The sequence below is a fragment of the Lagenorhynchus albirostris genome, chromosome 19 (genome assembly GCF_949774975.1).
Source record: "Lagenorhynchus albirostris chromosome 19, mLagAlb1.1, whole genome shotgun sequence".
NCBI lineage: Eukaryota > Metazoa > Chordata > Mammalia > Artiodactyla > Delphinidae > Lagenorhynchus > Lagenorhynchus albirostris.
In genome coordinates this window covers 41,583,440-41,596,631 of record NC_083113.1, presented here as the reverse complement: position 1 = coordinate 41,596,631, position 13,192 = coordinate 41,583,440, and the positions used below count along the sequence as shown (strand labels likewise).

Sequence of the window (13,192 nt, the reverse complement as noted above, 5' to 3'; positions counted from 1 at the left end):
CCACTATATCCTTTATTCACCTCTTAGAACCCCCAATAACATCCCTAGACTGCCACCATCTAGATTTCTATATGGGGGAGAAATGAACTTCTATCTGCCACAAAACCTTTTCTCATTTGCTCCTAGCACACCTTAAGCCTCTATAGCATATGCCTATCTACATTAGTGTTTCTCAAACTCAACATCCTCATAAACTCTGAAATATGAATCCAGTTTGAGAAACTTCAATTTAAGAAACTCAGTGTATAAAAAGATATTTTAAAAAGCAGATTATATTGGGTGACAGTTTGCAAATTTCTCACAGAACTAAACACTTGGTATTTATCCAAAGGAGTTGAAAGCTTATGTCCATACAAACACCTGCAAATAGATGTCTATAGCAGCTTTTTTCATAATTGCCCAAACCTGGGAACAATCAAGATGTTTTTCAGTAGGTGAATGGATAAACAAATATTCCGGATAATAATAATGGAATATTATTAAGCACTAAAAAGAAAGTAGCTACCAAGTCATGAAAAAATACAAAGGAAACTTCAATGCATATTACTAAGTAGATGAAGCCAATCTGAAAAGGCTACATACTGTACAATTCCAACTATATGACATTCTGGAAAAGGCAAAACTGTGGAGACAGGGGAAGATGGCAGAGTAAGAAGCATCTGGCATCTGTCTCCCACCTAGGTAACAACTGCACTGGCAGAATTCTGTCGTAACTATTTTGGAATTCTGGAGTCTACTGAAGACTTGCAACTTCTGGGGGAAGACATGGAAGGTAAATTAGGGTTAATTTTACTTAATTCAGTTCTTAGCAAAGTAGCAGCTATCCATCACTCATTCCTCATACAAAAGAATGAAGCTGGACCCTTACCTAACACATACACAAAAATTAACTCAGAATGGACCAAAGACCTAAATGTAACACCTTAAACTATAAAACTCTTAGAAGAAAACATAGGGAAAATGCTTCATGACACTGGATTTGGCAATGTGACACCAAAAGCAAAGCAACAAAAGAAAAAATAGACAAATTGAACATCATGAAAAATTAAGGGGCTTCCCTGGTGGCACAGTGGTTAAGAATCTGCCTGCCAATGCAGGGGACACAGGTTCGAGCCCTGGTCCAGAAAGATCCCACATGCCACGGAGCAACTAAGCCTGTGTGCCACAACTGTTGAGCCTGCGTTCTAGAGCCCACGAGCCACAACTACTGAGCCCACATGCCACAACTACTGAAGCCCGCGTGCCTAGAGCCCATGCTCCGCAACGAGAAGCCACCGCAATGAGAAGCCCACGCACTGCTACGAAGAGTAGCCCCTGCTCGCAGCAACTAGAGAAAGCCCACACGCAGCAACAAAGACCCAACACAGCCAAAAATAAATAAATTTATTTTTAAAAATTTTGTGCCTCTAAAAACAATATCCACAGAGTAACAAGGCAACCCACAGAATGGGAGAAAATATTTGCAAATCATATATCTGATAAGGGATTAATAGCTAGAATATATAGAGAACTGCTAACACTCAGCAACAAAAAAACAAACAACCTGATTCAATAGCAAAGGACCTGAATAGACATTTCTCCAAACGAAGATATACAAATGGCCAATAAGCACACAAAAAAATATTCAACATCACTGATCATTAGGGAAATACAAATTTAAAAATACAAGATACCACCTCACACCCATTAGGATGGCTACTATCAAAAAAACAGAAAATAACAAACGTTGGGAAGGATGTAGAGAAATCAGAACTCTTGCGCATTGTTCATGGGAATATAAAATGGTACAGCTGCTATGGACAACAGTATGGCAGTTCCTAAAAAAAATTAAAAATAAAATTACTATATGATCCAGTAATTTCAGTTTTGGGTGCAAACCCCAAAGAAGTGAAAGCGGGGTCTTGAGAGATATTTGTATACCCATGTTCATAGCAGCATTATTCACAATAGCTAAAACATGGGAGCAACCCAAGTGTCCATCAACAAGTGAATGGATAAACAAAATGTGCCACAACTAACTGCACTCTAGAGCCCGTGCTCTGCAACAAGAGAAGCCACCACAACAAGAAGCCCAGGCACCGCAATGAAGAGTAGCCCCCACTTGCCGCAACTAGAGAAAGCCTGTGAGCAGAAACAAAGACCCAACGCAGCCAAAAATAAATTAATAAAAATAAATAAATCTATTAAAAAATATATGGAGATGGTAAAAAGATCAGTGGTTGACAGGGGTCAGAAGGGGAGAAAGGGATGGCTAGGTGAGCACAGAGTATAGGGCAGTGAAACTATTCTGTGTGACACTAAAATGGCAGATACATGTTATTATACATTTGCGAAAGCCATAGAATGTACAACAGTAAGAATGAACCCTAAAGTAAACTAAGGACTTTGGGTGATGATGTGTCACTGTAGATTCATCAGTTCTAACAAAAGCACCACTCTGATGCCTGATGTTGGTAGTGGGGGAGGCCTTGCATGTGTGGAGGCAGGAGGCATATGGGAACTCTGTACTTCTGCTCAGTTTTGCTGTAAATCTAAAGCTGTTCTAAAAAATATTCTATTTTTTAAATAGCAGACTAATACTGCAAAAGAGTATTTTTGCTTTTACATCTTTTAAATGTTTTTCATAACTGCATCAAACAAAAGTACAAAATTAAAGGGTCTCACATTGCCTATGGACCTCTAAGATATATCCCTGGACTAGGAGTCCACAACCCTGAGTTTGAGGAATACTGATCTGTATCATTCATTTGGCGTTTTCATATGCACTGCCTGAAATTGTGTTACTTAGCTCTTTCATGTTTGTCTCATTATCCTAAGTATGTTGCAAGTGATTCATGGAATGGCTACATTTTCTATTTCCAGAATATATGTTCTAGAAGATAAATTATGTGAGTCTACAAAAAAAGGAAAAGAATTTTGGTTGGGAAATCAAAAAATTTCACTAAAAAGAATGGACTTTGAGTAGGGTCATAAAGAAAGATCAGGATTTTGATTCAAGCATTCCAAGCAGAGGGGACAGCATTAGTTCAGGGGCAGAAGAGAGAAAAAGGAAGAACTATGTGAGAAGGAGGGAGTGGTTTGGTTTGATTGAAGCATTGGATACTGTAGTTGAGAAACAGGAGATAAGGTTTCAGGGTAGGTTGAAGAGATAACCTGCAGCCACTGTTTAGAGAAGCCCTGTGGGTCAGATTAAGGACTCTTAATTCAGTAGGTGAGTGGGAGTCATGCAAGTTTTTGAGCAGGCAAGTATAATAATCACAGCTGAGTTTTAAGAGAATGAAAGAAGAGACTGGGAGGCAGCATGGTGTAATGTTTAAGAGGACTTTGACAGATGGACTAGAGTTTGAATCCCAGCTCTACCACTTACTGTATAATTAGAGCAAGTTATTTCACCTCTTTGGGCCACAGTTTCCTCACGTGTAAAACAAGGATAATTATAACCACCTTCAAGATTGTTGTGAGGATTAAATGAAACAATACACACGGCCTAGCCCAGAGTCTATACTCAGTAAATGATAGCTATTAGGCATGCCTGTTAAGAGACTATTAGAAAAGGGAAAAGGTTTGTTAATTGTGAATCATAGTGTAAGGTATGAACATTCAGCTGGACTTTAGGGGAGGGGCAGCATCAACCCCCGCTCTGGTTCTGAGCCTCAGCAATGGGAAAGTGGTGGTAACACTAATGAAACCCTAAGAGCTGTTTAGGGCTGGAGGAAAGGGGTCCATTTGGTTTTCTAACATGTTTAGCTTGAGGGGCTGGAAAATTATTCAGTGGTGATTCCAAGTGTATATTAATAGTTGGTCAACAGAAATGGGGGACTGGTGCAGAGAAACTGGTACAAGTTGTCAAAGCTAGACCAACATATTTAAGAGTCATCTACAGGGAGGAAATAAAACAAGCTGTGGAAATAGATGAGATCAATAGGGCAAAGAGTAGAGAAAGAAGAGAGTCTGAAGGCATAGCCTAGGTATGCTTATTTTAGGGGTATGGGAAAAGAGAGAGGGAACTTTGAAAGAGTCAAAGGTTATGTGGTTAGGAGACTAGGATGAGGATCCATGACAGTGAGCTTCCCTGCCATCCTAAATGATTGGTAGAAAGCACTGTTTTGAACAATTGAGCTAGTGGGAAATATTTTTCAGAAAGTTTTCTCCTAGCCTGTGGCACAACCATTAACGTGGTATAACCACTTTAGTCATGTTGGATTACCAACAGTGCTTACAGGCAACGCTCCCCAGGGATCTGGCACAAACATAATTTTCAGGGGAAAGCAAAGCTCTTTAACGTTTCAACATGGCAAAATAAATTTTACGTTAAAAAAAATTCCAGCAACAGCTGGAGCTTCCAAGAACCTTTAGAAATAGGCCCTGTGTCTAGTAAAGCAGTTTGTTCTCAGTAAAGACCGTGCACTTTAAAACGTTATAATTCATGGAGGGACTCTGTGTGTGCTAATGATGTAATATGATATAAATGAAATTTAACTCAGCTCATACAAATAAAGGCAGTCAAATTATGCTTTAGTGTATCTTTGTCTTTCTGGAAATGGATATATAAATGCTTGTACCTAGAAAAAAACCAAGAAAGCTATATACCAAATTAACTGGGATTCTCTTTAGGGGACAGGGTTCTGAGTGATTAAAATATTGTTCTTCATGCTTTTCAGTATTTGCCAAAATTATTACAATAGAACTTCATCAATTTTGAAATATAAAAAATGCTATTTAAGATGAAGTAGAGCAATCCATGGTCCATGACTTACATGTGCTAAGACTTCCAAGAAAGGAAAATAAAAATCATACCTCACTATGGCTTATTTTACCATGAAATACTGTGAAAATAACTTGTCAATTAATGTCTACATAGATAGATAAGAAGTCAGGAAATAAAATATTGTATGTTACAAACTGAAAACTCTTAATGTCTAAACTGCATAGTCAATCTATTAGTTATTGTTGAGATTTTAAGGATTAATTTTTAGAGTTTGTATATAATTCAATAGACCCTTCAAAGGGACAGAGGCCTTGATTCAAAAGAAAGTTTTCTCAATTAAAAGGTCATCTGATGAGTACCAAATTAATCTATAAGGGCACATTGAATGCAATTTCTCCAATGGAAAGCTTTCTCCTAGCCTGTGGCATGACCATTAATGTGGCATAACCACTTTATTCACGTTGGATTACCAATAGTGTGTATGGGCAACAATCCCCAAGAATATAGCACAAACACAAGAGATTCTGTAGCTGCAAAGGTTCAAGGTGGAGAAGCCCAGAAGGCTAATGGTGTGAGCTGCATTGATGCAGATGAGTCCTGAGTCTCTGGTTAATGAATCCTGTGGAGATCAGTAATGCAATTTTCAGGATGGCCTAATGATATAAAGTGATGTAAGTGAAATTGAACTGAGTACAGCTTGTGCACTTTGATGGGTTTTGGCTTAGGCCTACTCAGTAAATAGGGCCCTTCTGGCAGTGAAAGAAAAGAGGAAAAATACAAGCCACTAAATCTTGTGCTTTCTTCAAGTGTGTGTTATTTCTCAACTATTTCGTCTTCATCCTACTCAAGATTGGCCATGAAAACAGAAACAACTAATGTTTTAATCATTTTGTGATCAGAAAGGTAAAACTTACCAATTTCAATCCTGTCATCAACATCAGTGCTGACTTTTGATGCAGTGCTCTCATTTGCTACACAGTTTTTCACTGTCTTCTCCCTAGAGCTACCACATCGAATAATTTATTTAAAACTCAAAAGAAGCTTCTGAGAGCACCAGTAAAGGCTATTTAGAAAACATTATTTCAGGGTGATCAGATTTCTTTTTTCAAATGCTCTAGAACATATTATTTTCACAAATATTTCAGTTAAAGCTATTTTTTAAAAAGTCATAATTTTTATTGGGAATAATGAGAGAGAAAGACACTCTAGTTCAGCTTTAAAAGCATGAAAGCCAGAAAGTTCAGAACTTACTCTGTTTTCTTGACACAAACTTAGGTCTGGGTGATTGAGGGAATAGTATTTCATATTATAAAATAATAATATTTTCTTTTGTATTAAAAAACTCATAGTTAGGACACAGAAAAGAAGGTTCTTCTACCAAGAATTATAATGGAGACAACTATAGCCATTAGTTTGAAAAAGAGACAAGAAAGGCAAGTGTTTGCACTTGGTTGATGTAGTATAGTAAGATTGGGAAGTACAGATTGGGAAATACAGTAAGTACAGACAGCCTAGACTATAAGCCAGGCACTTTACACCCACCATTTCATTTAATCATAAAAGCTCTCCTATTAATCTATTATCACCATTTTATAGGTTGGGGGACCTGGGACTCAGAGAGGCTTTAAAAAAAACCCTTCACCCAAGGTTGGAGAGCTTATAAAGTATTAATGTTAATACCAGGCACTTGAGCAACATTTTACCTCTGTTTTTGCAGTCACTATAAGGTAACTAAACAGAAATATAGTGGTGAAAATTATTTGCCTCACTAGTAAGTTTATTCAGTCATACATTAACTCATCTTTGGATTTCTATAGTAAACAAGGTACCCCAATGCATATAAAATAGGAATTAATTTACAAAGTACATATACAAATAATTTTTAAGACATATTCCATTTCTTTCTACAGCAGGGTGAATTTTAATCTATGTAAATTAACCTCAATAAACTTGACTTTAAAAAAAAGGGAGCTTAAAGAAATAGGGAACTAAGGCTGCTCTCTGAGGATTACATTATAAAATATATAATGGATCAGAGCAGAGACAGGCAAAGTCAGTGGAAACAGGCAAGATCCCAGGCCAACAGGCACTGACTTCATTCATTCATCATTCAACAAATTACTCCTTAGCACCTTATATGGGCCAGACATTGTTCTAGGCACTAGGGATACTGCAGTAAACAAGACAAGCAAGGTCTTTGTTCTCATGGAGCTTATGGTCTAGTGGAGGGGAAAGACAATAAAGAAGTAAACAAATAAAAAACATTCTGGGGAAGAATATTTAATGTTGTGTGGATATTTTCATATTTTATCAAATTAAAAAAGGTATGTATAGGAAGAAAATTACTATAAAATAAATGTAATATATTTATTATTTTATATTTACATATTGATTGTATAATATATAATGTTATATATTGTTATAATATATAAACATGCACACACAAAACACACACACACACACACATATACCTAAGACTAAGAGGATATTTACCATAATATAATTAGTATTAATTTCTGGGTAGTGGGATTATGAGTGGCTTATTCCTTGTTTTTTTCTCTACTTTCCATATTCTCAACAATAAACCCACATTACTTTTACCATCAGAAAAAAGTACTAATAGATATATCTACATGTGTATATAGGTACACAGATGTCTGGAAGGATGCATACCAAACATTACTAGTAGTTAACTCGGTAGCAAAATATGGGGTGATTTTGACTTTTTTTCCCTGTACTTCTGTATTATTTAAATTGTTTATAATAAACTTCTATTTTTCAAAAATAATAAAGCAACTTTTTTTTAAAAGCATGAGTTTTGGGGTAGAAAATATGGTACCTTACTCTGATAGAATTTTGGTAATAAGAAATAGAAAAAAATCTACCATTCAGATACTTTAGAGCTTAAAAGTCCATTTACTTTTGGTTTTGTACAGAAATGCTTCCCTTATCATTCTTTAACAAATTTATCTCTAACGACCCTGCCCATGGTAACGTAATCCTCCTAATTCAATGGGAAAAGACCATGTACTGATTTATAACTCTACCAAGAAAGGGTTGGTATACACTTATGGGAATGATAAGTAATACCATAATATCCTTATCTATAAACTTTGAACAACAACTTTAGAGAATGTACAACGATTATATCCAAAGAAGACCCAATAGTTCAAGAAAGCAGAAATGTTCCACTGAGGGCCAGATTCTCACCCCAGATAAATCTCAAAATGTTGCATAGATACTTTCATTTCTGATCTGAGGCTTCTTACAACTTGTAGAGATTTCTGCTGCAAAATGAAGAAAGTTAAGCAGGAATTCACTATTCTCTGTCCAGAACCAAACTAAAAAAATTTTTTGTAAAAAATCTTACCTTTTTTCCACCTCTAAAAGAAAATTTTCATTGTTACCCAACTGACTGAAATGCAGCTTGGCAGCCTTTCTCTCACTTTCTCGTATGGCTCGGTCATCTAGAGGCAAAAACCGTGGTCTGAGCATGTTTCTTTTTGGAGTAAACAGTTATGGGTCAGAAAAGCATATTCACAGAGTAAAAACTAAAGATCAGTCTCATCTTTTGTTAGAGATGGGTCACAGAATAATGCTATTATGTTGTCACTGGAGCACTAGTAACTCAGGGAGACTACAGGGACACCATAGCAACAACTGCCACATAAGTGTAACTACCTCTGCAGCAAAGTACAGCTTGGGCAGCAAACAATCCAAATGGCCTAATCTTAAGGCTGAAAGTTACACCATTTCTGAAAGACTTTTCTTAGTTCCTCTATAATAACTTTCCCAGGGGCATGTAACATAGAAGTTTATATCAATAAGAAATGTATACTCAACAATAAAATTATAAAGAAATACAGACTAACTCATTTGAAGGAATATTTATTGTTCCTTGACAACTAAGCCCCAAAGAGTTGTTGTATTCGTCTTCTATTGCTAATTCAGTTACAAAGTTGGGGCACCTGGAAAAATAAATCTCAACCTGGAAACTTTTTGTTGGGGAGGAAGTGGTGGTGAAACCATCAACCGAAGAAAACTAAAGCTGGAAGTAACTGATAAAATCATAGATTGTCATTCAATAAACAATAAAAGGACTCGTCATACATCCTGCCAAAACAAAAGAGTTACATAAATATTGACTAATAAACAAATATATCCTGCCAGTGCATACTCTGGGCCAACATCCAAAAGGTTAGGAGGCAGCTGGTTTAAAGTAAGATTCTGGGGCAAAGAACAGGGGAGGAGGGTCTCACCCAGTTTCTCCAGAGTTTGTAGCGTGTACACAGCAAAGAGCCTATAATCTGTATCTTTCCTGACAACCGGATTGAGTCTCAAATCTAGTTCTTTGAGGAAGGTTAAAGGCTGTAGGCGGGACACCTCCACTAAGGAAGGAATGTTGTTATAATATAAATTCAGGTCTTGGAGTGAACATAAATACTGGATGCCCTGCAAGGAAAAGACTACATTGTGAAACTGCACATTGGGAAGCACTAGGAATCTCACAGATAAAGATGGAAATACAACTATTACTTTCCATCCTTAAACAGTTACCTGAGACACCCATGAGAAAGGCAGGGTTGAAATTCCCATTTACTTGCCTGAGAATAAGAATGCTGCAGCCCATGGGCACTGGATGTGCTATACATTAAATAATTCATAGGTATCATACATTTCCTCCTTTATAAGCTCTGACATCCAAATATCTGCGGTCAGTTCTCTACTTTTGTTGCCCCCCATCACTCTCCCAATCCAATCCTTCTCAGTGGTAGCCAGGCCAAGTCACTTTTGCACTTCTCTCACCCTTGCTATAACCACTCTCCTGACCCCAGGAGCACCTCAATTTAAAAGGGGAGGGAGGGAGGCAAAAGAAAGATGGTTCTGGGGAGAACGGCAGGGAAAAAAATTAAGTGTGTATGTATATGTTCTTATATCTCAAGACCTCACTTTTAGGGTGAATGGACCATATGGCAAAACAAAACAATGCGATCTCCAAGTCTTCCCTCCTGGACCAGTCAAGAGCCCCTTTTGTCCTTGTTTCCCCCTTCAGAGTTACTGCCACCCTACAAGCTCCCCATCCTCCAATCAGTCAGTTCTCCTTGGTAGAAATGTTCTGCCTTCTTCTGTTCTATTTCTGTGGACTTAGCAACCCCACCCCCCTCCCCCCACTTCTCTAGCAACAGTACAATCAGAACTGGGACACTGGAGAAGAAAAGCCACAATTTTTCTCCTTTGCTAAAACTTACTATTGAAAATAATTGTTTAATTTTCATGTATTTGGCTAGTTAGGTGCTTGTGCCCAACACTAAATTTAAGGACAATATTTCAAAACATGTACATATATGTATAATCACATACTGTTAGTAGTAAAAATGGTTACCATAAAAGGAACTCTGTCATTGAGAGTTATTTCAGAAAGGTTAAATTATTTTCCATCATGTATTTATAAAATAATGTTTTTATTCTCCTCTCATTTAAAATTAACCTTTTTATAATTGCAGGAAGTTTAGAAAACTCAAAGATATATTCAAAACATTTCTGAATAGAACACTGTTTACAGTTGGATGCATTTCTTTCTGGCTTTTTTCAGTTCCACTAACTTCTACATTGTGAAAGGGTCAATGGTTGGGAATATTTATCAGTGCTTTTGGCCTCACTCTCAGGGCAGTACACCATTAGGACTGTCTTTAAATGTGTCTGATGTCCCAGCTCAAGTAATCTTTTAATGTCTCATTGTAAAAGTCAAGGAAACAATTCTTATCCTCCTCTCATGTTTCCCAGTTGGCATAAATTCATGTATTCCCCAACGCTACACTAGAACTAAACACAAAACATTTCTCCCCTGGGAAAATTAAGCAAAATGATTCAGAACTGCTAGAGATGAATACATGCAGATAAATCATAGATGCAAAAAAATTTGTAAAACTAACGTTTATTAAGTACTTCCTATATGCCAAACACTACAGGAGCCTTATATATGTAATATTTGATTACACGTGCTAATTTGATTAATCTTCACAACAGTTTTCAGCCAATTTACAGAAATGGAACAAAAGAGAGTAAAAAAGCAAATGACAGCAATGTTCACTCAATTTTTTTTAGTCTGAAAAGAGCAATCAGATAAAAATACATATGAGAAGAGGAGACCTAAATAACTCTGTACTAATACTTTCTGAAATTTGTGGGCCAAATACAAAGGGCTGTTATCAAAGAGTCTAAAGACCTAGTTCAACTTGGAATTTCTGCTTTTAGAATCCTAGTTGGAAATTTGATCTAGCTTGGATTTCTTCTTTTGGGGCCCTTAGTTTTAGACCTTGAGATTGGGTCTAATTTGTATTGTTGAACAAGTTTCCCCTAAGAAATGCAAAACTGGAGGAATAATCCAGATCATTAACCAATCCTGGATAGAATCTGTCTTTCACCTTCAGTCTTGCACAGAAGGGCTTTATCAAGACAGCCCCATAGCTGGGCAAAAAGGGAACAGTGGAAGAAATACCATTTGGGGGTCTATGCAAAGAAAATAAAACTTCCATCTCTGTGTGTGTGGGCATTTATATTTGTAGAGCTCTTTCTGTGTGTTTGCTAATCCTCACACTTTCTGCTTAAGCATGCTCCCACCTACTTTCCTAAACTGCCCTCTGCACCACCACCTCCTGGCATGGAAATTTTTGTTTTTAAGACCATCATCTCCTCCCCCTCCTAGAAAAAACTCACAGTAGCAACTTAGGCCATGCACCAACATCATCAGAATCCCCTGGGAATGCCCTGGACCCACCACAGATTTATTAACTTAGAGTCTCTCTCGGAATAGGGACTAAGACTCTGTACTTTTATTATTATTATATATTTATTTATTATTATTATTTTTTTTTGGCCATGCCGCATGGCTTGTAGAATCTTAGTTCCCTGACCAGGGATTGAACCTGAGCCCTCAGCAGTGAAAGCAGAGTCCTAATTGCTGGACCACCAGGGAATTCCCAAGAATCTGTACTTTTAACAGTGCTCCTCATAATTTTTTTAACACACATTAAAAATTGTACTATTGCCCTAAGCAGTGATAGTTTAATATAGTTTTCTCTCAGTATAAAAGGAATTTTTTCCCAATATCTTACAATAAAAAAATGTCAAACATAAAAGAATTTCACAGTGAATAGTAAAATTTAGTTTGGAAACATTTAAAAGGAAGATGCTATATTCCCCAGGCTGATATTATCTACCTTTTATTTCTTCCCATCAAAAAAATAAACTGACTGGTCATAGAATGTAGAACTTACCTTCAGGCTAGTGATCAAATTTCTTGATAAATCTAAGGATCGGAGACTTTTAAAATTTCTGAAGGCATCACCAATGGAATGGATTTTTCCAGCGTAAGATCCCTGCAATGAAAGAGACTCCACCAGTTCTGAAAAGAGATCATCAGTAGATATATTATGATCTCGGCTTGGATAAAGAGCAGAGTCACTGAAAACAGGCCTTCCTTCCTCCCGTATCTCATCTGTGAAAGATCCTACATTCAAGGCTCATAAGAAGATCAGATCATCCTTTTAAAAGCATCAATATGGGGCTTCCCTGGTGGCGCAGTGGTTGAGAGTCCGCCTGACGATGCAGGGGACATGGGTCCGGGAAGATCCCACATGCCATGGAGCGGCTGGGCCCGTGAGCCATGGCCGCTGAGCCTGTGCATCCGGAGCCTGTGCATCCGGAGCCTGTGCATCCGGAGCCTGTGCTCCGCAACGGGAGAGGCCACAACAGTGAGAGGCCCGCGCAAAAAAAGCATCAATATGGTCTTACGCAGTGACGCCAAGCCTTGGTTTTACAGAACCCTTGAGTTCTCTAATTACCCTGAAGGATGTAGTAAAAGTCTCCAAAAGTTCTCAAAACAAACAAATTCAGCAATCCCACTGCGAGGATTTAGCCCTATAGATAATACTCACAACATTTTGCCAGGATATATAATGTAGACCAGAAGGATGTCAATCACAGGAAAGTTTTAGGAGGAAGGAAGGGAGGGAGGGAGGGAGGAAAAGGAGAAAAAGAAAACTGTCAAAGAGCCCATCAGGAGAAGAGTAGAACTAGATGGCCTAAGCAGCAGTTCATTGATACAATGGACAATGTACTAGATCTGTGACCTTGTACAAGTCACTTAACTTCTCTGTGCATCAGTTTCCTTATCTGTAAAATGGAGATAATAGTACTTACCTCACAAGATGTTGTAGGGATTAAATGAATATATATATATGTGTGTGTATATAAAGATATATACATATATATGTGTATGTATACAAAACTTAGAATAGTGCCTGACACATGGTGCTATATACATGTTAATTATTGTTATGCAGTCATTAAAAAGAATGAGGTAGATTTGTAGATGCTCATATGGAAAGATCTCCAAGACATTAAGTGAGGGAAAAGTATGACTCTGTGTCTGGGTGTGTGATTGTGTTTTAAAGAATATATATGTGTGTGTGTGTGTGTAGG

At 37.4% G+C, this 13,192-nt stretch overlaps 1 protein-coding gene across 2 annotated transcripts in view; it reads right to left on the bottom strand.

Moving 5' to 3' along the window:
- Positions 1-8,203, bottom strand: part of LRRC36 (leucine rich repeat containing 36) — a 34,171-nt gene extending 25,968 nt beyond the window's left edge. For both annotated transcript variants that reach the window (XM_060131874.1, XM_060131876.1), the window contains exons 1-2: positions 8,079-8,203; positions 5,623-5,711 (exon numbers count right to left, since the gene is read on the bottom strand). In XM_060131874.1, coding sequence (XP_059987857.1) covers positions 5,623-5,711; positions 8,079-8,203 — 214 coding nt within the window. The remainder of the gene's footprint in view (positions 1-5,622; positions 5,712-8,078) is intronic.
- Positions 8,204-13,192: the final 4,989 nt, after the last annotated feature.